Source organism: Euleptes europaea, chromosome 10 (genome assembly GCF_029931775.1).
Source record: "Euleptes europaea isolate rEulEur1 chromosome 10, rEulEur1.hap1, whole genome shotgun sequence".
NCBI lineage: Eukaryota > Metazoa > Chordata > Lepidosauria > Squamata > Sphaerodactylidae > Euleptes > Euleptes europaea.
Genome location: NC_079321.1, coordinates 13,224,771 through 13,252,126, shown reverse-complemented (window position 1 = coordinate 13,252,126; position 27,356 = coordinate 13,224,771). Strand labels below are relative to the sequence as shown.

The window sequence follows — 27,356 nt, the reverse complement described above, 5'->3', positions numbered from 1 at the left end:
CCCATCTGGCCCTACCCGCTTTCTAAAAACACTTGGCAGGTGCCAGGAAAGATAAAGGCAGGTAGCAGAAGGATCCCTCCAATAAGGTTAGCCACGTTAGCTTTGAAGGGGAGACAAAGCTCCATTTGTTTTGGCTGTAACAGATTTATTGTGAAAAGTGGGCCATGGTTTAAAGAACTGTATGCCATCAGAAATTAGTCTTTAAAGTGCCACAACACTCTTTTTGTTCCTTTGAAACAACCTTAATTCCTCTTACTTGGCTCTCTTAAACCAAAATAATCAGTAAAGCTGGCTAAGCAATGAATTTAGGCCAAAAGGAGTCTAAATGACACCATGAGAAACTGGTTAAACTAGCTAGCTGACAATTCCTGGCACTTAAAAATATTCCAAACCTCTTATAACTAGCCAGAGTTTCACCTCTCAAGTCACACTAATTAGTGTTTACAACAAAAAAGGAATGCTTCTAAAAGCTAGAACAGCATCAGTCTCTGCTCCTTTTTTTAAAAGGATATTTAATATTTGCCTGTTTTTCTTATTTGCATAAATTTCACAGATATCAAAAATGCCATTTCATATTTATGAAGAACAGCAGCAAAAGCAGGCTTGAATTCATTTTTCAAAAAGAAACTATCCCAAAAAGATTAGTGGCATATTTGCAAGTGGAATACCAGCTTCTAAAAGGGTAAGTACAGCAGCAATCCTCATTTTGCAAAATTAAACAGGTTTTTTATTAGACAAAAAAATTACTCTTCAATAAGTTACACATTCTAATGACTTTTAGGGGGGCATTACATCTCACTCTCAGGCAAAACAAACAAGCTGCTGCTTGATTTCCCAAAATGTGTCTACAAAATTACATCAGGAACAGAAGCTTTATAACAGACTTGAAGATTCAAGTCTGGATACCCTATCCAGTGGCCAAAGAAGGCACCCTGAGAAGGCTATGGCCTGTCACAGGCTGCTATGCTGCCAGTTTTGGTCAGCGTCTGCCACAACACTATGTTTCAGGTATGAACAGTTGATTTGACAATTTAAGTGAGAACACACCACAATTACTATGCAACAACAAAGCACTTTCTCCTCTTCCCCACAATTCAGCTGAAGTGTAGCAGCAGCAGCATACCAATTACCACCCAACAAAGATCACTACACTGTTGAGGAAGATTCACTGAAGCTGTCCAGTGTGCTGTGGTAGTGGCAAGAGCAACCTCAGTTTTGGAAATTATTAGGAAAGGGAGTGACAACACTGTATTATCACATATATAGCGTGCCCACATTTGAAATACTGTGTACATGTTCAGGTTATCCTACCCTCTAAAAAAACAAAAAGTAATAACAGGTAAAAATAGCTGCCAAAATGAAGCACCTTCTTTTATAATGAAACAACAAATTGTATTTTTTAAGAGACAAAGATGACTGGGGAGACTAACAGAGACGTACAAACTTATTAACAGTATGGGGAAGAGAAGTTTTTCTCATTCTCATAATACGATGAAGCTCAGCACTCAAAGGATGAACAGATGCAGAAAGACACCCGCACAGAAGGAGTAATGAATCACTCACAGCATAGCAAGACAAATATAGTAGGGGGAAAAGCTACAAGTATTTTATAATCAATTTTTTAAAACTGCATCAGAATTACATGAGCTGGAGCATTAAAGCTCTCGCACAGCTTTTTCAGAGAAACCTTCAAAATATACACATATAACTCAGATTACAATTTTTATATTTAAATCCTAGCAACTATCATTTTTATTCACTGAAGGAAAACGCTTCTTCAAAGTTTCACTCTGTCTTCCATACTACAGCAGCTATTCTTGTCGGCTGCAAACAAGAACATAAACAGCAGACTTCAGCATCCCACAAGCAACCACTACCAGAAAGAAAGCAAAGCTCACAAACCTCCCTGTACGTCCCCCAAAGTTTATACCCCCCAATAACCCCTGACCAACTGCAGGTCTTCCTACTTGAAGGCTTTAAATGATACCATCACAGCACTGAGAGATTTCGCTTTTTCCTAAAGAAGCTTTTAACTGGCAGCCTGCCACCTCCCCCATTTTTTTCCTCACGAACACACGAAGCTGCCTTATACTGAATAAGACCTTTGGCCCATCAAAGTCAGTCTTGTCTACTCAGACAGGCAGCAGCTCTCCAGGGTCTTTCACATCACCTACCTGCCTAGTCTTTAACTGGAGATGCCGGGGGACTGAACCTGGGACCTTCTGCATGGCAAGCAGAGGCTCTACTACTGAGCCACGGCCCCTCCCCAGTCATAACTATTATAAAAACTGCTGAATTACAGTTGATATTCAAACTAAAGTCAATGCATTTACCTGGGCTGAATAAAGACCTTGCATTCATGGCTTATTACCAATGCTGATTTCTCCACACCCATCTCTCCCCTGGACATCACAGACTGTTTTGCATACCACACCTAATCCCATCACGCCTGCTATTCACATTTACATACGAATGCTTGTCTGAATTCACTCTCCTCTACTTAAAGACCGATGGATTCACATTCTAGCTGTATCCGAAGAAGTGAGCTGCGGCTCACGAAAGCTCACACCCTGCCAGAAAATATTTTTGTTAGTCTTTAAGGTGCTACTGGACTCTGGCCCGTTTCTACTATTATAAAAACAGAGACACTTAAGCGTTTGGAAGGAACTCCTCGCCTTCCTAGCGTGACCTCTTCTCGCAGACTAAGAGCCTGCGCCTGCTTACTCGGGAGTAAGCCTAACGGAGGCTCACCGACAAGCTGAGGAGTCGCTCCGAGGGCGGAAAGGAGGCGCGCCCCTGCACCACGAGGAGCCCCGCCGAAGGCCCCAGAGGAGCCCGGATAAAGCAAACTAGGACGGGGAGAGGGCGGCCACCTCGGTTTCTGCAGCCCCACCCAGGAAAACCTTCGGGGGGAAACAGGCGGGCGGGCAAAGGCAGCTCTTCTTCGCCGCCCTCCCTCCTTTCCCCCGGGGGCTCAGCGGCTCCCCTTCCCCGCGCACGGCTCGACCGCCCCGCTGCGGCACCCACCTCATCCTCCCCCGGCAAAGACGCTTCGGCGGCCCAGACCGGGGCGGGCTTCTCCAGCCCGTCGGCGGCCCCGGCTTCTTTCCTCCTCCTCCTCTTTCCCCTCGGAGCAGGAGCGCCTCCGCCAACCGCCACTAGGCAAAGCGCTTCCGCAACAAGGCCGCCGTGACACCGGAAGAGCAAACTCATATCGACCAATCGGCTACTCCGTCTCAGCCATTGGCCGCCCTCCGTAAGCCTATCAAAAAGCGCCTCACGGCCCAAGAGAATTCCCGCGAGAGCGGGCGAGATTATGGCGCAGCAAGTGCGGAGCGCGCCTGCGCGAGCGTCATTGCGTTGATTTTAATGACGGAAAGGCTCGATTCGCTCTTTGGGCGCTGTGAGGTGTGTGACCCGGAAGTAGTGCTTTAAACTGATGTAGTAGAAGCCTCTCAAGGTAGGGAGGGAGAACCCACAGTGTCCAGCGCTTGCATGGCTTTACCTTCCGCTGCGGAATTCATCCCAGGGTCTCTAGGAACCGGTTTTTCCCCCCCCTTATGCCCAAGGTTGCCAACCTCCAGGTAGAGCCTGGAGTTTTCCTGGAGTTACAGCTAATCTCCAGGTGATAGAGATCAGTTCCCCTGGAGAAAATGGACGGAGGTCTCTATGGCATACCCTGTTGAAGTCTCTGCCTTCCCCAAACGCTGCTCTTCCCCAGGTGTCACTCCCAAATCTTCAGGAATTTCCCAATCCAGAGTTCTGTCTCCCTCCCCTTGTTATCAGAGAGCTGGTATGGCACAGTGGTTAGGGTGTTGAGCTACGACTTAGGAGGCGCGAGTTCGAATCCCTGCTCACCATGAAGCTCCTCTGCTGACTTTAGGCAAGTCTCTGTCTCTCTAGCTAGCCTACCTCACAGGGTCTCAGTGACAATGAGAAAGGTGGGCTATAAATAGGCCTGCCATTTCTCAGTTGGAAAATTCCTCGAGATTTGGGGGTGGTGTCTAGGGAGGGGTGGAGGAGAGAACACTCAACAGGGATGTGGGTACCCCACAGTCCACCAGCTAGCACTGCCATTTCCTCCAGGGAAACTGATGTCTGTAGTCTGTAATTCTCAGAGAACTCCGAGCCCCATCTTGGTAACCCTAAGAATGATCACGCACAGCTGTCCTTAAGCACTTTAGCAGGTGGAGAGGATGAAAATATGGGAAGCGTGTTCTGTTAGTTATGGACTGAGAATCCCACAGATAGCAAGGAAAGCCATTTTAGAGCGCGTGGTGTTCGTGCAGTGTTTTATCCTTTTGTGTTTTTGGTTTGTTGCTGTTTGCTAGTTCAGTTTCAGTCACCTTTATTGGCATGATAATGGTAACAACAAAAGTGCATAAAACTCCATACTCGCTCAAAAGTGTCTCACATATGACAATATAACTAATCTTAGCCATAATTCATTCTTCCAGACGACAAGTGAGAACCAGTATTTATCGCACAGCACAGCTAACACCAGCACCCTTTTATGTATTGTTTCCCAGTGTCTGTAGATTCTCAGTTGGTTTTTATATTATTTATTTCCTTACCCTCTTGTTTTTGTTTTTAATAACAATTGCCAGGAACTCCGCCACATATACGGAAACAGCAGAAATCCTATCCACGTTTGCTAGTTAAAGGTTGTTATTGTTCTAAAATTAGTATTATAGTTGATGAATTTGTTTTTATGAGAGCTAGTGGCTGGTATGTTACAGCTATTTATTATATTGTGAACCACCTCAGATGTTTTGGTGGAGAGGTAGCATGTAATATTTTTAATTAACGAAAAGCCTTACAGAGCATTGGTTCCACGTACCCTTCTTCTATACACGAGTTAAAAATTCTCTTGTGTAGAAATGGTCCTGCTAGTTTGGATGCACCTCTCTTTCTTGTCTCTTTTCCTTTAGGATGCTGAAGAAATCTGAGATTTCAGCATACTTTTACTTGAACAGCAGTATACGTACACACGCACACTGGTGTAAGCAAAGACTTCGTGCTATGTCTAACTTAGGTTTTACTTTGTGTGGAAAATACGGTGACTCTCATTCTTACTCATTTACAAAATTGCTATATGAACATAATCAGTATCATGATACTGATTAGATCTTTGGTTGAATAACAGCCCAATCCTGAAGGGGGCGCAGATACACAGCGGCCTGGAGCAACACAGCTGCGCCACCTCCTCAGAGGCTTCGCAACTTCTGCGGAGGCAAAAATAGAGGTTTAAAAAAGGGAGGAATCCCCCATTGCAGCACCGCTGCAGTGCAAGAAGGCGTTCCCAGGGCGAAAACGGTGAGGAAGCTGCCTGATGGCAGCTCCTCCCCCAGGAACACCCTGGGAAACCCCTCCATGCCAATGCGGGCTTTCCCTTCTGGGAAAGCCCTGCCGGCATGGCTGCACTAGCAGTGGGGACTGGTGGCTCCTGGACAACTGCATGTTTGCCCCTGTGCCGGCAAAGGTACCACCTTATTCCATGATAAGGTGGCACATACACTGGCACAGGGTCACGCCGGTTCTTAAGGAACTTTGCCCCCTTCAGAAATGGGCTCTATGTGTTTTACTCTAACTTTGCACTGAAATCTAGAGGTGGTTTTCCTATGGGTAGGGTAGGTGGGAACAGAAAGTCGTTATGATAACTGCAGCGTCCTGTGTTGTGTCTGCTGCTGTGTAGTTAGCAATCATCCGTGATACCATAAAGCAATCACCATAAAGCAGTTCTGGGAGATTTGTGGCCAATCTTTTTAAAAAGAGAAATACAGGTTTGTAGGACTTTCAGATTTATCACAGCAGTACAGGGGAAAGAATGATGTACATTCCCTTTATCTGCTTTATAGGAGATCGTTTTTAATTCAAAAACAGCCCTCTAAGAAGAAGGGGGCTGTTGGTTTTAAAATATTTCTGTTTTTCAAGAAAGCATTGTTCAAAGCAGCTCACCTAATCACAAACATTCTTAGAAGCAATTAAAATAATAAAATTCCACAATAAGACAACACAAAAACAATAAATCATATTTCAGCCCACAAAATATAACTTGCCAGGAATCAAAGTTAACCAAAAATCCAACAGGGAAAGTCCCAGGCAGACCTCTGGGTAGATGGGTGGGTGGCTGGAGGCGCAAGAGATATGATCACCACCAAAAGAACTTTTCCTCGGTTACCAAACACCTTCAGCAAAGATTTAAGCGATCAGGTAGTCCTTCAGATACCACAATTCCACCTATACCATTTAGGACAAATCTCCCTTCCTCAGGGCTGCTGCTGCAGTTAACCTCTGTGCTCCCTAGTTCACAGCCTGAAACCTATTTAGCTCATAAAGTTCATCTCCCTGTACGTGACTGTCAACATTTAAGGTGGTTTGACTCCACTGATAACAGAATCATAGACTTGGAAGGGACCACCAGGGTCATCTAGTCCAACCCCCTGCATAATGCAGGACATTCTCAACTACCTTCCCTCCCCACACCCTTAGTGACCAGAAGATGGCCAAGATGCCCTCCCTCTCACCATCTGCCTACGGTCACAGAATCAGCATTGCTGACAAATGGCCATCTAACCTCTTCTTAAAAACCTCCAGGGAAGGAGAGCTCACCACCTCCTGAGGAAGCCTGTTCCACTGAGGAACTGCTCTGTTAGAAAATTCTTCCTAATATCTAGACGGAAACTCTCTTGATTTAATTTCAACCCATTGGTTCTGGTCCGACCTCCTGGGGCAACAGAAAACAACTCGGCACCATCCTGTCTATGACAGCCTTTCAAGTACTTGAAGATGGTTATCATATCCCCTCTCAGTCTTCTCCTCTTCAGGCTAAACATACCCAGCTCCTTCAACCTATCCTCATAGGACGTGGTCTCCAGACCCCTCACCATCCTTGTTGCCTTCTTCTGGACACGTTCCAACTTGTCTACATCTTTCTTAAATTGTGGTGCCCAAAACTGAACACAGTACTCTAGGTGAGGTCTAACCAGAGCAGAGTAAAGCGATACCATCACTTCACGTGATCTGGACACTATACTTCTGCTGATGCAGCCCAAGACCGCATTTGCCTTTTTAGCTACATCACACTGCTGACTCATGTTCAGTGTTTGGACAGCAGACTCTAGAGTGAGCAATGTGGAGATTTCTCTTTACCTCCCTTTAGCAGAAAAGACGTAAGGTCCACTTTATCACACAGGCTTTCATTTTTTTATACAGTTTGCTGAAATTTTTTAAAATGTAAATTGGGAGGATTTTTTTTTTTGAAAGGGGTGCTAAAATTGTTAAATATGTTTAGACTGAGGTTTTAAACTAATGGTTTTATACGTGCATATTGTTCTGCATAAGCTACCAGGAACAGATTAGGATAGCTATGTATTTCAATATTGAGCAAACTAACAAATCACCTTTTACTCTCCGTTTAGTTTCATATTTTCTTGCAGTGAAGAACTCCAGAAGTAGAGGCAAATTAATGCTGAGAAAAGAATCAAGCAGAATAGCATCCAGTAGCAATAAAGCAGAGAGCTGCTATTAAGTGTTAGTCTTCTTGTATGGGTGGTACCCTATCTGTACTAGTCCACAAGTTTCAAGCCGTGTTATGCTTTGCCTGTGCAATTTACTTGAACCTTAGTGTAGTCTGGGGTTGCAGCTGTGATCCTATATATGCCTACATGGGGGTATGTCCCACTGATGGTAGAAAGATTAATTTCCAAGGAAACATACATAGGATCAGGCTGCGTGTGACTGTGTATTACAGCAGGTTCCAAAGTCATTAGGCTGACCTTTAATGCACTATTGTGGCAGAACAATAACAATAAATATTGTCGAAGGCTTTCACGGTCAGAGTTCATCGGTTTTTGTAGGTTTTCCGGGCTATGTGACCATGGTCTTGGTATTTTCTTTCCTGATGTTTCGCCAGCAGCTGTGGCAGGCATCTTCAGAGGAGTAACACTGAAGGACAGTGTCTCTCAGTGTTACTCCTCTGTCCTTCACTCTGACACTGTCCTTCAGTGTTACTCCTCTGAAGATGCCTGCCACAGCTGCTGGCGAAACGTCAGGAAAGAAAATACCAAGACCACAGTCACACCGCCCGGAAAACCTACAAGAACCGAATAACAATAAAATTTAGTTCGTTTTAAACATGAAGTCTTCATGACTTAAATAGAAGGGTGTTACTCTGCTTAGAAAGCCAGCATGGTGTAGTGGTTAAGATGTCGGACTAGGATCTGGGAAACCCAGGTTCAGTTCCCCACTGTGCTATGGAAACTTGTTGGGTGACCTTGGGCCCAGTCGCACACTCTCAACCTCGACCCTGGCAAACATTTGGATGGGAGACCTCCAAGGAATACCAGGGATGTGACATGGAGGCAGGCAATGGCAAACCACATCTGAACATCTCTTGCCTTGAAAACCCTGCAGGGTCGCCATAAGTCAGCTGTGACTTGACAGCAAAAAAACAAAAACTCTGCTTAAGATCGCACTGTAGTGTTTTCCACATTTATTGGGAAATGAACTCTATGGAATACAGCAGGACTTACTTCTTTTGCTACAACTCTAGGAAAAGTTGTGAAAGGCTGGAAGAATTTTAGTGAATAGAAATGAAAGTTTGACATACTTTATTGTTTTGTTCTTGCAGCAGAAGAGAGGAGAGGACTGAGATGTCTTCCATCCCTACTTCACATTCTCCCTCACAAGTGACTGTGGCATCACAAGTCCCTTTTGCAGACCTCTGCTCAATTCTAGAACAAATACAGAAATGTAAATCCCGGCCGGAGAAAACAAAGTACTTCAAAGATTTTTTAGATTCCTGGAGGAAATTTCACGATGCCCTGCATAAAGATGAAAAGGACGTGACAGACTCTTTTTATCCTGCTATGAGACTTATTCTTCCACAACTGGAAAGAGAGAGAATGGCTTATGGAATTAAAGAAATTATGCTGGCTAAGCTCTACATTGAACTGCTAAACTTACCCAAAGAGGGAAAAGATTCTTTAAAACTTTTAAATTATCGAACACCTGCTGGCTCACGGGGAGATGCTGGAGATTTTGCTACAATAGCCTATTTTGTGCTGAAGCCAAGATGCATCAAGCAAGGTCAGTTGACCATACAGCAAGTAAACGTTCTTCTAGATTCAGTTTCTACCAATAACGCTGCTAAAAGGAAGGATCTGGTCAAGAAGTCTCTTCTGCAGTTAATAACTCAGAGCTCAGCACTAGAACAGAAGTGGCTGATCAGAATGATCATAAAGGACTTGAAACTGGGCGTCAGCCAACAAACTTTATTTTCCATCTTCCATCCTGATGCTTCAGAGTTGTACAGCGTCACGACCGATCTAGAGAAGGTTTGCCGGCAATTGCATGATCCCTCTGCATCCCTTAGCGACGTTTCCATTTCGCTGTTTTCCGCCTTTAAGCCAATGCTTGCTGCAATTGCCAATATACCGCAAATTGAAAAACAAATGAACCATCAGAGTTTCTACATCGAAACCAAGCTGGATGGTGAGCGAATACAGATGCACAAAGATGGGGATGTGTACAAGTATTTCTCGCGAAATGGATATGATTATACTCAGCAGTTTGGGGCGTCTCCCCTCGAAGGTTCGTTGACGCCGTTCATTCATAACGTTTTCCGAAAGAATGTTCAGAACTGCATTCTGGATGGCGAAATGATGGCCTACGACCCCACCACACAAACCTTCATGCAGAAGGGAAGCAAATTTGACATCAAAAGGATGGTGGATGATTCTGAATTGCAGACGTGTTTCTGTGTGTTTGACGTTCTAATGGTGAACAGCCAGAAGTTGGGTCATGAGATGTTGAGCAAAAGGTACGAGATACTGAATAAACTTTTTACCCCAATAACAGGTCGAATACAGGTCATTCTTAAGCGTCAAGCTAGCACCCGGAAAGAAGTTATAGATGCTCTAAATGAAGCTATAGATAACAGGGAAGAAGGAATTGTGGTCAAAGACCCCACATCGGTTTACAAGCCAGATAAGCGTGGAGAAGGATGGCTGAAGATCAAACCAGAGTATGTCAGTGGGCTGATAGATGAGCTAGACCTTTTAATTGTTGGGGGCTACTGGGGAAAAGGCCTTCGAGGTGGCATGATGTCCCATTTTTTGTGTGCGGTTGCTGAGGTGCCTCCACCCGGTGAAAAACCATCTGTGTTCCATTCCATTTGCCGCGTTGGTTCTGGCTACACCATGAAAGAGCTGTATGATCTTGGCTTGAAGTTAGCCAACCACTGGAAACCGTATCGTAAAAAGGATCCTCCTTGTAATATCTTGTGTGGGACAGAGAAACCGGAGGTATATATTGAACCTTGTAATTCAGTCATTGTTCAAGTGAAAGCGGCAGAGATTGTTAGTAGCGATATGTACAAAACCGATTGTACGTTGCGTTTCCCCCGGATTGAAAAGATCAGAGAGGATAAAGAATGGTATGAATGTATGACTCTTGACCTTTTAGAACAGTTCAGAGGTAAAGCTTCAGGAAAACTAGCATCGAAGCACCTTGATATTGGCCACAATGCGCCGCAAGAGAAAAAACGTAAAACTATGCCCAAGGTTAAGAAAATAATTGGAGTAATGGATAGTTTTAAAGCCCCTGATCTTTCTAACGTCAGCAGACTTTCCAGCATATTTGAAGATGTTGAGTTTTGTGTTATGACTGGGACTGAAAACTGTTCAAAAAATGAGCTAGAAAGCAAAATAGCCGAATTTGGTGGAAGTGTAGTACAAAACCCAGGTCCCGACACGTACTGTGTTGTTGTAGGGACTGAGAACATCCGGGTTAAAAATATTATTTCTTCCAACAAGTATGATGTTGTGAAGGCCGAGTGGCTTTTGCAGTGCTTTGAAAGGCAGGCGTTTGTACCGTGGCAGCCCGTGTTCATGATTCACATGTCCTCGGAAACTAAACAACACTTTGCCTGCAAGTACGACCGCTACGGTGATAGTTACACCGCCGATACTGACGTGGCCCAGTTAAAGGAGTTGTTCTCAAGGATGGGTAATTTGAGGGAGGAGCTCTCTCGGGATGCGATTGCTGACATAGAAGAGCGCTATTCCTGGAATGGCTCTCCGCTCAGTATGTTCAGGCAGTACACCATTTACCTTGGCATCCCCAACGAAGCAGGCGATCCAAGAGACAAAATTAATCGGATGAGTCTGTTAACTGGAGCGTTGATGCTTCGCTTTCACGGAGCGAGAGTCGCCTCGCAGCTGGAGGAAGGGGTGTCCCACGTAATTGTGGGGGAGGATCGTGGCCGGGTAAAGGAGATAAAGGCAGTCAGACGAACGTTTGAAAGGAAGTTTAAAATCCTGTCCGAACAGTGGGTAAAGGATTCCATAAAAGCTGGGAAGTTACAAAATGAAGATGATTACATAATTTAAATGAGGTTTTATTTAGCAGGGAAAGAGATACTTGACATATCTAATGCAAGAGATTCGTTGTCTGCTTTAAGAGTAAGTGTGGGGATGAAAGAAAGCTTTGAAATGCATTTCAGAAAAAGGGAGTTGCTGTTGTTTTGGGGTTTCTCTCCATTTAATCTAGACTGGTTCTTCTTTTACGCAGTAGCTAAAATATTCCTCAGCTTCTTAGAAATCAGTCTAAGGACACGTTAACCTGGAGTGTGAGTTTAAAGCAATTTAATCCCTCTGAGGCCAAGAAGGCACCATTACTTCGTTTTTTAAATCCAAGCATTACAGCAACAGGGCAGTTAATCATTCTGAAACTGTTATCTGCTTAAGAAGAGGACATACCACAATCTTTCAAGGTGTTCTGATGATATAACTATTATGTCCTCATCACTATTTGACTACTTTTTTTAAACATAAAAGAAAGGGTCTTTATGCAGAGTTTTATCTTGGTGGCCTTGTTTAACCAATGTCCTCTGTATAGCTGCAGTGAAATCCAAAATGTCAAATTATAATCCTGAATGTGCCAAGAAAGCAGTGTGGTCTTCCAAGAAGAGGGCTTTTAGGGTTATAATCTAAACGTGGGTTTAAACAAAAGAGAAGTCCGACAATCTTGCAAGAACTAGTTCTAAATGGCTTTGCACTTTAAGAACAGAAATTATTTCCATGCATATTGTGAGTTCTTTTTTAAAAATTTTAATATTCTGTACTGAATTATACAAATAAAAACTTTTTAAAAAGTGGTTCTGTTCTAAATTATGAAGGAATTTGCAGCAAAGATTTTTAGTTTGTTTAAAAGCTTGTTAACATAGGCGTTGCTAACTGTGAAGGTTTTGTACTTTCCTAAACGTATAACAGGAGCCCCGTGACGCAGAGTGGTAAACTGCAGTCAAAAGCTCTTATGACCTGAGTTCGATCCCAACAGAAGTCGGTTTCAGGTAGCCGGCTCAAGGTTGACTCAGCCTTCTATCCTTCCGAGGTCAGTAAAATGAGTACCCAGCTTGCTGGGGGTAAAGGGAAGATGACTGGGGAAGGCACTGGCAAACTACCCCGTAAAACAGTCTGCCTAGTAAACGTCGGGATGTGACATCACCCCATGGGTCAGGAATGAGCCGGTGCTTGATTACCTTTACCTATGCTATAACTCCTCATGATCATTTCAAATCAAAAAGATCAGGGGATGGGCTGTGATCATGATGCCTTCCAATGTATCCTTTCATTCTATCTTGTGCTCTCAATATGTAAAGAAAAATTGTGGCAACATTTGAATTGGTAGTCCAGGTGCCATAATCCATGCACGTACTTATTTTATCACATTATATCCAAGGAAAATGGTTACCAGGAGGAGTGTCCAGTTTCATTTCTGATGCAGCCCTTTTAGCTAAATTAGGTTTTCAGGAAGTTGTTTGTTACGGCCACCCATTAAATTGAAGACTGAGCCCTGTTCTCCCTCTCTCGCACCACGGCACCACACTTGTGTTCCCACCCGAAGGCACTCAAAGGAGCGTTGCCTTAAAACCAGGTCAAATCATTCCTATAAAATTCACCTTAACTTGTGAAGCTAGATAAAGTAGCATACAAGTAAAATAAACCAGTGACAGGTAACAGCCACCATACCACTGCAATACCACTCTAGCCTGCCAGAGGGGGAAAAAAGTTTTCTGGAAGATCTGCGGGGTTAGTGCCAGCCTCACTTCCTGGTGGAAGGAGCTCCACAGTTGGGGCAGCACCCCCCCCACCCCCCCCACGAGTCCAAGGCAATCTAATCTCTGTTATGGCTTGTTCCTATAGGACGGGTCTTTTACCCAGTGGGTTTGGGGCTTGAAGATGGGTCAGAAGCCTCTAGAGACTTGCCTTTTTTGTTGATGTCTAGAACGTTTTCCCCGTGGGGACAGGCTTGTGTGGTTTCCCTGCTGCCACCAATACAATGCAGCAGCAGCAGGTCTTCCACATGGTAAGTTTCCCTGCCCAAATTCCCCAGCAGCGGCCGTCACCCACCCATCCATGCTAGCAGTGTTTTCAGTTTGACTGTTTTTAATCAGCAATTGCATCTTGTTATAACAATCTGTATCAGATTCTCTGAATTCTAAGCTGTCACTTTAAAAAATATCTCTTAATTCCTTTCATCTTGGAGATATGTCTTTCCTCTTATATCTCCATAACAAAAAAGGCTAGAGGCTTGCTTTAAAAAAAATTAACCAAAGCTGGGAAATTCAGTGAACCTGCTACAGATTGTTATATCACTATAGCAATATAAAGATATTCAATTCTCATTTTTTTTAAAAAAAGACCCTGTTGGCAAAGAAGGTGTGGGTATGACCGGGAAAATCTCAACATTATCAGCTTTGGGCGATCTTTCCTAAAACCTCAGAGAAAAGCAGATGTGGGGAAGATCAGAGAACGGCCAGGGAAACACTGGGAACACGATACTGTGGGGAAGCAGGAAAAAAAACTCCACTTCCCAACAACATCTAAACTGGGGCCAGTAACCTATGTAGAAATTGCCCAGGTGAGGTCAGTCAGTCATAGGGAGAATTCCTTTTCAGCGCAAACAGGTTTGGAGATTCTGGTTCTTCTTTCTGTATTAATTTTCTTGCGGGGGTTGTTCTTTGTTTTGGGGTTTTTTGCTGCAATTCTTTCCAAATAGGAGTCGGTGATATTCCCCACACACACACACATTTTTTGCCTCCATTTTTAACTCACTTTTTATTTTGACCACAGCCTTCTCCCATCCCTGCAGCTGTGGTTCTTTTATTGCATTTTCTGTCAGCCTTGTCTGCAGTCCCCAGCTACCGCATCACCAACGTTTTCGGAAAGCTGCCGCACAAAAGTTGTGGCCTTGTTTGGAGTCGCTGTACGTGTGATTCTCCTCCTTCCCTCTTGGCGCCCGCAGGGAGAACAGAGCTGGTCTCCTTACCTGCCTGCCATCACATACGGGAGAGAATCCACCTACAGTTGGGAGCATTTCCGCTCAGACGTTCCTTTCATGATTCCACCACGTCGTTCCTGTCTTCATCAATCTGCTTCATCACGTAAAACAGACTGTGGGTTGGTGCAATAAAGAGTACACAGCTGAGCTCCTATAAAGACTATGAATCACTCTGAATTCTTCTGGCATCAGATGTTCTGACATACACTGAATGACAACGCTTCAGACAGAAGAACCAAAATAGGCAGAAGTTTTTCAGAGCGGCTCTGATAAGCTAGCCGTCCCCACCTCCAATTACAATGCTGCTAATGATGAGGCCGATTGAACGCATTTAATAACTATTAATTGCCCAAGGTTAGCTGGTTCCAGAATGTAACGAATGCTTTTTTATTAGAATGAGCAACACATAAAGAGCCTACCCCCTACAGATTATTTTAGGAATTAGCATGCATAGCTTGTTAATTTCTAATATCACGAAGGCTGCCGCCATAAACTGGTTCAAACGCGGAGAGTCCTGACACGTTGGACTATCTTGGAGCTCACAGCGAGACTTCACAGCAGCGTGAGTGAAGTGGACTCCCTGGTTCTGTGTATTCTCACTGCGTTATCTGACTGCGAAGCGCCGCTCCATCTTGCAACGCAAGAGAAGTTCATATCGAGATATGCAGAGGCATGAGACGGCAGAGCATTGAAGTGGTAGAGTGGACCTTACCACTAAAGGCTGTAGGGGAGAGACGACGTTTTTCCGAGCTCCCCCTACATTCATAATTCTGTATGAGTGGAGAACTGGCACCAGTGCTAGTAAGAACTTTATACCCCCAGTGAGTTGACTTTTCATTTGTAGGTAGGGTTGCCAGGTCCCCCATGGCCACTGGTGCTGGATTGGGGGTAGGACTGCCAGATCCAGGTTGGGAAACTTCTAGGGATTTGAGGGTGAAGCCTGGGGAGGACAGGGGACCTCAGCGGGGTACAATGCCGTAGAGTCCACCAAAGCAGCCATCTTCTCCAGGGGAAACTGATCTCTGTAGTCTGGAGATGAGCTGTAATTCTGGGGGATCCCCAGGTCCCACCTGGAGGCTGGCATCCCTATTTGCAGGGGAGGAAGCAATAGATTGTGACCCCACCTGAAGTGGCCCAGCCCCATTATACTCCTTAATGCTGCTGCCTCATTCTGCGGGATGTGTGGACAGGGCTTTTAGGGTCCCCCTGACAATGAAAAATGCCTTCCTCTGGTCTACTTTGGGGTGACCCCACCCACCCACGGCCCCTTCCCAGCATGCTGTTTGCTGTTCTGTTCATGCTGTGAAGTATAGCCAGCCTTCGTTTCCCCTACACCCTTTCCACTGGTGACTAGCAGCCCCGCTGGGGAAAATACAGTTCTTCTATTATGTCCTCAGCAGCAACTGAAGGGTTTGTGGCTTTGGCAGGGGCGTTTGTGCGAGGGAAAGGGTTAAACACTCAACGCAGCCCCCCGATCCAAGTAGTAGCCCCCCGTGGCTGTTTGAAAGCAGAGGGAAGAAGCTGGGAGAGCTGACCCACATCTGTTTCGGCGGCGGCTGTTGTCTTTCGTTTTCCGCACGGGCAGCTGGGCAGCAGGTAGGCCCAGAGAGGACGCGCCGAAAAGCCCATCGCAGCCCATCGCACGCCTGCCACAGCCAGGTGCCATCTGTTCGCTGATTTGCCACTTACCGTACGTCAAAAACAGTTGTGAATTCCTGCTCCAAACACAACTTTGAGCTGTCAGCGAAAGGAGCTCGAGTCGACAGCCTTCCTGGTGTTCTTCTGGAGTCCAAGGCAGAGGAGCAGATGTTCTTGTTTACCGTCAAGTGCACTGTGAGTTTTCAGTCTGTGGCATGCCTGTTTCATTGAATTGTTTTTTGCCTGCCTTGAAAACAAAAAAAACCCAAAAATCTAGGGGCACCTTAAAGACTAATGTTTATTTCAGTATGAGTTTTCACAGCTACAGTTGCCAGGTCTCCTGGTATAACGGGAGACTTCCCCCTACCCCGCTGCCAATGTCCACCACCACACAGTTGGGGTATTGGAGGAAATTCCACAGCAAAATGGGAAGGGGGCAATCAGCATCCCCCAATTAAGAATGTTGCTTCTGGCACAACCCAAAAGTAACATCATCACGCTGGGTTTGCCCAAAACTCGATGGTAAACTATAGAGTGCGATGACATCTCTTCCAGATCATGCTTTAAAAAAACCAACAGGAATGTGTGGCCAGTGAAACAGGATGCAAACAATCTCACAACCATTTTTTCTTCTTTTTGTATGGGGACAATTCCACAAGGATAACGGCAGAAGAAAATCCTGTTTTTCCATCATCCCTTTCCTCCCAGTTTTATCTATGTTGTTCATATTGTATCCTTTTCTTGGGCTTTATCTGGATATGCTGGTAACAATGACTGGTTTTCTTCAAATAAGGACATGGATTAGATCCACTGAATATTTTATATTTATTGAAAACTATATCTAATTTACTAAAGTTAATAGACAACACGAGTGTATCAGCCTTGAAGTAACATTGTCCTTTTATATTTTTTGTAACTATTGACTTCTGTTTTTTGTGTTTTGTTTTTTTATCTAGCATACTGAAAAATATCAGTATGATAAATGGAGGGATAGTGGGCCAGTTTCTACAGTAGTAGGAGTGAGTTGATTAATCCAAATAAGCACAACCTTTCTTTCCACAGCTTGATGCCAAGGGGATCTGGTCAATGTGGTTTATTCAAAAGCTGACACAGACGGGATGTGCAGAAATTATAAAAAGGGAATGTGGATATTAAGGAATGGGAAAGGGATGTCTTCTTTGTACTGTAAGCAAAAAAAAAAAAAAAAAAAAGGCTAAGACCACCAGGGTTTTGCAATGGTCCCGGAGGAGGTAAACAGATGGGGTAGGCTGTCATTGATATGATCTTGAGAAGTCGGACGCGTTACATTTCTTCAGAGGTGATCCCTCCTTCTTGATGCATCTTTCAAATCTGATATAAAGTAAAACTACAACTGATGAAGTGCAGAATCAGTTCTTAAGCCTTCTATAACAAAACTGGTTTACAGTGCGAAGTTTAGTCCAAGAACATTCATAAATCTCATCCCAAACTCAGTTCACATTTGGAATTCGCATTTGTGATTCTAGAAAGGAGTCCATAATAAGCCTTGCCAAGAGAAGTCCGTACTGACTTGTGCTCTGGCACCCAGTTAGATTTTTGTTTCTTCAAAGGCTTTAATTTCACAGCATTACAGATTTTTGTATGCTCCTTTGCATCACATGCAAATATTTATTTGTTTAGAGGATTTAGAGCTTGCTTTTCAATTTACATACATTTTCAAAGCAGAGAGCTGTAAAGTAAATCCATCAAATACTCTTTGCTTTAAACACCACAATAACAAAACTCATTCAATGGGGCATATAAACAGCAAATCAGCTCCCAGGAAGCTTGAAGCGCAAAGATGACCTAAAACAGATCTTAGCTGGATGTTGAAATAGGTTGGGCATCTGGCTCTGGCAAATCTCTGATCAACTTAAACACCATAAAAGCAGAGCATGTCTACTGTGTCTTCTAACACCACCCTCAAAAGCAACAGAACTTTAAGCTACACTTTACAGAGGACATCTGCCCAGTGCCAAAGTCAAAAGTCCCACGTCTCCTCCTTTCTTCCTCCTGTTATGTTATTGCAGTTTATCCGCATGTCCACCCACAAGGCAACCAATGAAGCGGGAACAGGGAAAGAGGAGGCATTTGTAATGTAAGGGTGCGTCACAGCTCTCATGCCGTTTCATTACCATTATGTTGTATGTTCAGAACCATCAACAAGGCCACAAGCTATGCATGCAAATACTCCTCAGAACTAGAACTTTTCTCAATACATTTTCTACTAGAGCTAGTTTTTGGAAGGGGAGGGACAGAGGACTCAGCAAAATTCACTGGCTTGCTCTTAGATATATTCACAATTAAATAGTAGAAAGCAGTATATTTTTATTGAGGAAAAGTTGAGGGCAGCAGGAAAAGAGGAAAACCCAACAAAAGATGGATTGACTCAATAAAGGAAGCCCCAGCCTTCAATTTGCAAGATCTGAGCAAGGCTGTCAAAGATAGGACATTTTGGAGGGCTTTTATTCATAGGGTCGCCATGAGTCGGAAGCGACATGATGGCACTTAACACACACACACAGTATATTTTAACAAAATGTGTTGGGGTTACTTTTTAGACCTCATAATTACAGCGGGGTAGTATTATGTGTAGTCAAGAAAAAGCATATACCCTAGAAACGTGTCCTTGGAAATTGGGGCCTTTTATGCAACGACTTCGGGTCTTCGTTGTGATTATGCATGCCGTTTCCGACTGTTAGAGGTCGCCTCGCTCTCCCCCTGCATTTCCCCACATTTTACCCACGTGTTCAAGTTGGAGACAAAAAACAGGTCCCTGGAAACGTGGAAAAAATGTGGGGAAATGCAGGGGGAGAGCGAGGTGACCTATGAAGGTCAGAAACTGCATGCATAATCCAAACAAAGACCCGAAGTCGTTGGAGGGGTGACCGCATGGGAAACAGCCGTGCATAAAAGACATTAGCCTCTTTCCAATTTGGTCCAACTTGGCACTTGGGTAGTAGGGTTGCCAACCTCCAGGTACCAGCTGGAGATTAAAGGCTGTGCTCTTGTAGGATGGGTGACACTGAAACCATCGAATATGTATTGTTCAGCTGTCCATTTTACCATGGGGCTCGTATTAGACTTGTTGCTGCCCTGATCAGCGGATTCCCAGACAAGTCGGTTGAGTTCCTGTTTAAGAAGCTGGAGACTCCTCTTCTTTCGCTCCCCTTTGAAGTAACAAAAACAGGGTAGAAAAAAAACCAGTTAAATTCTTTTACACTTTTAGTAATTTTAAGATGGTAAGCCTACTTTTGTGTTATGCGCTAATATTTTATATTTTATTAATGTCAGAGTTTTATCAATTTTTGTAATTTGTATCAGTTTTACAGTCTTATCAAGTTAGACAATTTAATGTACTAACTTCTGGCTGGCAAATAGACCGTATCAATAAACCTGACATAGCTGGAGATCTCCTGCTATTACAACTGATCTCCAGTCGATAGAGATCAGTTCACCTGGAGAAAATGGCCGCTTTGGCAATTGGACTCTATGGCATTGAAGTCCCTCCCCTCCCCAAACCCCACCCTCCTCAGGCTTCACCCAAAAAACCTCCTGCCGGTGGTGAAGAGGGACCTGGAAACCCTACTGGGTAGCCTGAGCGTTAAGGAAGAAAACCTTCTTCCTGAGTTGCTAGCTTAGGTTTTATGCCATCAACATAAGCAATTTGGCCAATGACCAGTGGAAGCAACAACCAAGGAAATGTTGCACAATACACACAAATGGCTATAAAGGGCTCTTTGAAAAGCAATAAAATTCATACAGCAAGTTTGGGAGAATTACCGAGACCTTGAATGTGGTGAAGTCAGAGCTAGATATAGAAGGGAATAATTAGCACGCTCGAGCAGTCACGATAACCTCAAGCGTACAGCAATAAAGCTCAGCACTAGAATGCCCACATTAGCACATAGCTATTCCAAATGCCCCCACACACTTTGCACTGTGTATCTCATGAAGGAAACCCAAGAGGCCAAAGAGGTCATGGAAGCGGATGAAGCAAAGCATGAAGTTAGCAATCCAAGGACATTCCAGACAAAGACCTTCAGGCAGGGACCCTAAACGTCTGGGCGACCTGTAAGTGAAATCCAAGGGGAAGAGTAAATCCAAGGGGAAGAGCATAGGGTTGCCAGGTCCCTCTTCACCACCGGTGGGATGTATTTGGGGGGGAGCCTGAGGAGGGTGGGGTTAGGGGAGGGGAGGGACTTCAATGCCATAGAATCCAATTGCCAAAGTAGCCATTTTTTTCTATCGGCTGGAGATCAGTTGTAATAGTAGGCAATCTCCAGCTAGTACCTGGAGGTTGGCAACCCTAGAAGAGCATGAAAAGTTGGACGCATCTGTTGAGGTTCAGGAAAAGGAAACCTGTAGCTACACTTAGGGGTGAAACCAGGAATCGTCAAGGCAAGGGCTGACCACAGGTCCACGACAAAAACAGGGCATGATTCAGATGGGCAAAGCACAAACGTGGGGGGCGATTCTTGCTTCAGCCATAGTATTTGGGCATAAAGCATGGACATAAAGAACAGGGACCAAAGTGAGTGAACAGGTATGCTCGCTGATTGGCCAAAGGTGATATGGGGGCATTTCCCCAAAAAAGGGAAGGAGAGGAAGGGTCAGGGCATGGAGAACCCTGCTGGCATCTTCAGATACTTCACCTAACTGGGATCTTTGTTAGCAATTCCATTAGGCCCATCCTGTGGCACTTTGGACTAGGGATGCCAGCCTCCAGGTGGCTCCAGGAGCTTTTTTACTTATTTGAGGACATGCTGTAGTGCCACATGTAGGGATGCTAATCTCCCGCTATTACAACTGATCTCCAGCCGATAGAGGTCAGTTCCCCTGGAGAAAATGGCCACTTTGGCAATTGGACTCGATGGTATTGAAGTCCCTCCCCTCCCCAAACCCCACCCTCATCAGGCTCCACCCCCAAAATCTCCAGGTATTTCCCAACCCAGAGCTGACAACCCTAGCCACGCAGGAATGACAGCTCATCTCCAAATGACAGATATCCATCCAAATGGATGCTTTGGAGGGTGGACTCTACGGTATTGTACCCCACTGAGGTTCCTGTCCTCCCCAGACTCCATTCCCAAATCTCTAGGAGTTTCCCAACTTGGATCTGGAACCCTACCCCCCATTCCACACACCGCTTTCTACAGTCCCTCAGTTTATTCTGCACACGTTGGCGCAACCATAAAATGAAGCAAAGAACGGTTTGCTGCAGCAAGCCATCCGGTGAGCCCTTTTAAATTTTCTTTCCTGCTCTAAAGCCTTCGCACAAGGTCTCTTTTGCTTCTAGCACATCCTCCCTTAATGTTCACGGCCTTTGCAGTTGCCGCTTAAGGGGGCCGACTGGAATGCCCATTACAGCTCAAACGAGCAAACATAACCAGCTTCCCAAATATGAATTGTTCATATGTTGCAACTTCTTCAAACAACTGCCTTCCATTGTTCCCTCTCCTCTGCCCCATCTCAGAATGGGAAAAAATGATTGTTTTGAATCTGTTCAACACCAGGCCTCCAGCTACTGCCTGAATTATTCAAGCATTCCACATACATTATGGATTAAGTCTCCACAACCTCTCTTCGCCAACCCGGGGCTTTAGTTCCATGGGCTATTTGAATGTTTTAAATGCTTCTGGATTTAAAAGGTTGAAGTATATAAAAGATGCCGGGGGAGGATCCCCATTTTTGTTCAGAATTATAAATATGTGTACGCTCGGAGACACTAGCCATGACGATATTCTGTTTTACAGAACTCACATTAGTAGGGTTGCCATTCTCCAGGTACTAGCTGGAGATCTGCTATTACAACTGATCTCCAGCTGATAGCGATCAGTTCACCTGAAAATGGCCACTTTGGCAACTGGACTCTATGGCATTGAAGTCCCTCCCATCCCCAAACCCCGCCCTCTTCAGGCTTCACCCCAAAAACCTCCCACCGGTGGCGAAGAGGGACCTGGCAACCCTACACATTAGCAATTTAGAATCATAGGGGCGGAAGGGGTCACACAGGCTATCTAGTCCAACCCCCTGCTCAATGCAGGATCATCCTAGAGCACCCCTTACAAGTCTTTGTCCAGCCTCTGCTTAAAGACTGCCAGTGACGGGAAGCTCACCACCTCCCCAGGTAGCTGATGCCACTGTCAAACAACTCTTACTGTAAAAAATAATTTCCTTAATATCCAGCCGGTACCTTTCTGCCTGCAATTTAAACCCATTATTGCGAGTCCTATCCTCTGTTGGCAACAGGAACAGCTCCGTGCCCTCCTCTGAGTGACAGCCCTTCAAATAATTCAAGAGAGCAATCCTGTCCCCCTCAGCCTCCTCTTCTCCAGACTAAACATTCCCAACTCCTCCAGCCTTTCCTCCTAGGACTTGGTTTCCAGGCCTCTGATCATCCTCGTCGCTCTCCTCCGTACCCGCTCCATTCTGTCCACATCCTTTTTGAAGTGAGGCCTCCAGAACTGCACACAGTACTCCAGGTGCAGCCTGACCAATGTGGTGTACAGCGGGACTGTGATATCTTGCGGTTTGTATGTTATGCCTCTGTTGATACACCCCAGCACTGCATTAGCCGTTTTAGCTGCTGTGTTACACTGGCTGCTCATATGTAGCTAACAGTCCACCCATACCCCAAGATCTTGTTCACACACACCGCTACTCACATGTACACACTCACACTTCATTCTTGGGAAAGTGAATTTATGTGCTGATGAGGATTGTGAAGTTTTAGACTCCCTTGTGCTCCATGAATGTGCATTATCTCTTCCTTTAATAGTGAACCAGTCCCCACACCTGTGGGACATGAAACTGGCTCCCTGAAACATCAAGGAACATTTCTGCACCCTTAAAGGATGCTCCAGGTGAGGTATCATAGAAAAATATTTCTCTGTGAATTAATTTTAAAAGGGGAAGAGTCCCAATAATGACTCATAACCACCTCAGAAATCATGGACCAGATACTTCAGAAGGCCAGCTGGAGAGGCGTAAGTGGACAACACTGGTGTATTTTGAAGATACATGGCTCTCCCCAGTGCCTTTTCATGCTGATTCTACAATGGGCATAATCTCAGTGGAAACATATCAGGGGCGAAGCAGACTTTAGCCAGGCTTTTAGGCTCTCTCAGGGCCAATCTGCATGTTTGGGTTTTTAACAGGTTCTCCACAGCTGTAGGGACTGGCTTTTAAGTATTGAAGAAGATCCTGAGGAGACCAAGTCCTATGAGGAAAGGTTGAAGGAGCTGGGTATATTTAGCCTGAAAAGGAGAAGACTGAGAGGTGATATGATAACCATCTTCAAGTACTTGAAGGGCTGTCATATAGAAGATGGTGCTGAGTTGTCTTCTGTTGCTCCAGAAGGCCGGACCAAAACCAGTGAGTTGAAATTAAACCAAAAGAGTTTCCATCTAGACATTAGGAAGAATTTTCTAACAGTTAGAGCCATTCCTCAGTGGAACAAGCTTCCTTGAGAGGTGGTAAGCTCTCATTCCCTGGAGGTTTTTAAGAGGTTAGATGGCCATCTGTCAGCAATGCTGCTTCTATGGCCTTAGGCAGATCATGAGAGGGAGAGCATCTTGACCATCTTCTGGGCATGGAGTACGGGTCACTGGGGGTGTAGGGGGGAGGTAGTTGTGAGTTTCCTGCCTTGTGCAGAGGGTTGAACTAGATGACCTGGTGGTCCCTTCCAACTCTATGATTCTGTGATTCTGTCCCAAATGAGCTCAGAATGATGCTGAGAGGAAAGTCTCCTGCCTTCCCCCTCCCCCTAAGCTGTTTTCATGTACTGAAACAGCTCAGGGCAGGTATTTCCCCATTTTTTGCTGCAGCTAACTTCTCATAACTGAAGTACTGCTCATCTGATGCATTGCATGGCCCTTTATGCAGGGCTGTTTCCCCGCAGTCACCCCCCACGACTGCTCCAGTGCTTCGTTTTTATTATGCATGCCTTTCCCGACTGTCAGAGGTCACCTTGCACTCCCCACTCATTTCTGCATGTTTCGCCCACGTTTTCTGGATTCTCACTAAAACAGCATCCGGAAAACATGGGCAAAATGCACGGGGAGAGCGAGGTGATCTCTGATGGTCGGGAAAGGCCTGCAGAATCCAAACGAAGCCCCAGAGCAGTCTGCGGAGTGACTGCGAGGGAAACAGCCCTGCATAAATGGCCCATGATTCACTTGTGATTGTAAGCTCAACAAGATCTGCTGGAGCACCAACTTGTATTGCGGTAGGATACACACAGAGACATTTTGTGTTTGCGCCAATTATAGTTGTCTTTTGTCAGTTCCTGACATCTAATAAACAACAGATAATGTGATGCTGCAGCAAAATATCGTCTCGACAAAGTCAACAGACTATTGCACAGAAATAGTAGAAGAGCTGCATAGGATGACTCATCCTAACCCTTGAGGGAAGATTCTTCTCAGCCACAAGATTCTTCTCAGCTGTGCTCAGCTGGAAGTAGACTTTCCGCTCAGCTGAAACCGAATTGCTGAATTCTGGTAGAAGCTGAATGGTACAGCCGGCTCCTCTTAATAACCTTGTTTTAGCTGCAAGATTCTATTCATCTAAGGGTTTTTTGTTCTATATTTACAGCCTGAGTCATCTCCACCTGTAGGTCTGACGCTTGCCCACCAAGACTTTTTGAAGAGAAGGGGGAATGGTATCTTTCACCAACTATGCCTCCCAATGGCCAGAGGTAGGCTGGCCACAGTTATTGGAGCCCTGGTAACATCGAGATTCCACTACCCTGATGCACTTTACACGGGGACACCTTTAAAGCAGTGGTGGAAAGTGCCATCAAGTTGCAGCCAACTTACGGTAGCCTAGGGTTGCCACCTCTAGGCTGGGAAATTCCTGGGGATTTGGGGGTGGAGCCTCTGGAGGTTGTAGGCAGAGTTGGGGTTTGGGGAGGGGAGAGACCTCAACAGGTATAATGCCATAGAGTCCACCCTCCAGAACAGCCATTTTCTCCAGGGGAAGTGATGTTTGTAGTCTGAGATCAGTTCTGGGAAATCTCCAGGCCCCATCTAGAAATTGGCAACTCTACCTAAAACACCGCTCCCAGTTCTATGATTCTAAGATTGGGACCCCGTTTGCAAAAATGTAGAATGGGCAATGGTGATTAGAGATGCCGCAAACATGTTCTGCAGACAAATTGACAGGGGCAATTATTCATGAGTCGAGCCTCCTTGCCACACAGTGTCTGACTTGAGCAGTGTGCTGAACGGCTTTGTGGCTGTGCAATAGTTGAGGTCATAGAAGTTTTTAGTTTTTGCCTTGGAGCTGCTTTTCCATCAGCATAATAAGTGAAAGTAATTCTCCAATCAAGACGAAGAGTTGGTTTTTATATGCTGACTTTCTCTACCACTTAAGGAAGAATCAAGCCAGCTTACAATCGCCTTCCCTTCCCCTCCCCACAGCAGACACCCTGTGAGGTAGGTGGAGCTGAAAGAGCTCTAAGAGAGCTGTGACTAGCCCACGGTCACCCAGCTGGCTTCATGTGGAGGAGTGGGGAAACCAACCCGGTTTACCAGATTAGCCTCTGCTGCTCATGTGGAGGAGTGGGGAATCAAACCTGGTTCTCCAGGTCAGAATCCACCGCTCCAAACCACCGCTCTTAACCACTACACCACGCTGGCTCTAAGGGAAATGGATGGTTGGGTCAGGTAATTAAATGCAGCTACTGCCATAAGATTGAGCAAAAATGGACATGCACAAAATAATGTCAACCACATAGACACAGATGACCACCAGATGGGAAGGCTTTAAAAAAAAGTGTTTATAACTAACTAATTTGCTCACCTTTTATTTAAATAGTTAGTTGTGCACTGGTGTGCCATGAAGGGTGAGACTATGCACATGCCACTACTAGCCAGCCTTTTTACATCAATTGATCATTATAGTATCATTCCTGATTCATGGCTGAACTCAATCTTAATGCCAATCTATAAAAAGGGAGACCCCAATTTACCGGGAAATTATCGTCCTATTAGCTTGCTATCAGTACTGGGCAAGTTATATGCTAGACACCTTGAGACCCGCCTTTCGGAGTGGTCTCAAGCTAAATCTATTATTGGCCCAGAGCAAATAGGATTCACTAAGAACAAATCATCTTTAGATCACTGTCTCGTTTTATCCTTTCTTGTGGAAAAATACATGAAGATTGGGGGGGGGAATTGTTTGCTGCTTTCATAGATCTAAAAAGTGCTTTTGACTCTATTTCTAGAGAGAAACTGTGGGACAAATTGTCAAATCTAGGAACTGACCCCAGGCTGCTAATACTTTTAAAGAAATTACACTCAAACACCACCTGCCAAGTTAAATACTCACCTAATGGTGGACTGACTAAGAAAATTTTAATTCAAAGAGGCGTTAAGCAAGGGTGTGTTTTAGCTCCCCTACTTTTTAATATTTTTCTTTCTGATTTAGCGCAGTCATTGGGTTCAGTTAATGGTCACCCACCTAAATTAGGGTTCCAGTCTTTACCTCTACTTCTTTATGTGGACGATACCGTCATTCTTTCTTTCACCAAAGTAGGCCTCCAACGATATCTAGATGCTTTTAATAATTATTGCCATTCAAATTTACTTTCTATTAATTCCTCCAAATCAAAAGTAGTGGTATTTTCCAAAAAATGGTCCTTATACAAATGGCATATTGGGAAGGATTCAATCGAACAAGTTAAAAGCTATAGGTATTTGGGAATTACTTATAACTATAATCTCAGATGGTCTATACATCGACAAAATACTATTAAAGCCACCAGGATTTCCTTAAATCAACTCAAGCAGTTTTTCTACGTGAAGGGGAATCAGTGTGTTCCTGCAGTGATCAAAATCCTGAATTTGAAAATATTCCCCCAACTTCTGTTTGGTGTTCCCTTATGGCTTGGAACTCTTAATCAAGAAGTGGAGAACAAGCCATATTCCTTAGACAAATATTGGGGATACCTAAATGTGTTTCATATTTTACAATTTGTCTTGAAACCGGGCAAAACTTGATTGCCACCAAAGCCTGGATTCAAACAATAAGATATTGGCTCAAATTATACTTTCAAACTGAGCCAGGTTCCCTTTTATATATTTTGAAAAGTGAACTTCATTATTTCTCATGGGACATATAGATTAGATCTAGACTCTGCCAAATTGGAATTGATTTAGATAATCTTGCTCTGGCCAATGAATCTTACATCTTTAAAAGAATCAAGCAACGTCTCCTTGATGTAGAATTGCAGAATTTTAATCCAGCTCTTCCCCCCATCTGTTCTCCGACGGCCCTAGGCCTTAATAATGGGTAAAATGGCTAGGTATCTAGATAACCTAGAGATACCTTCTCATCGCCGCGCTTTT

At 44.6% G+C, this 27,356-nt stretch overlaps 1 protein-coding gene across 1 annotated transcript; it reads left to right on the top strand.

The window, feature by feature from the left end:
- Positions 1 to 8,645: 8,645 nt before the first annotated feature.
- LIG4 (DNA ligase 4) lies at positions 8,646 to 11,393 on the top strand. Its single transcript, XM_056856660.1, has one exon. The coding sequence runs from the start codon at positions 8,655 to 8,657 to the stop codon at positions 11,391 to 11,393; it is 2,739 nt and encodes a 912-aa protein (XP_056712638.1). The 5' UTR covers positions 8,646 to 8,654.
- Positions 11,394 to 27,356: the final 15,963 nt, after the last annotated feature.

Bases quoted from the DNA above. Each gene is read 5' to 3' on its own strand.
- LIG4 (XM_056856660.1), top strand. From the start codon at position 8,655: ATGTCTTCCATCCCTACTTCACATTCTCCCTCACAAGTGACTGTGGCA.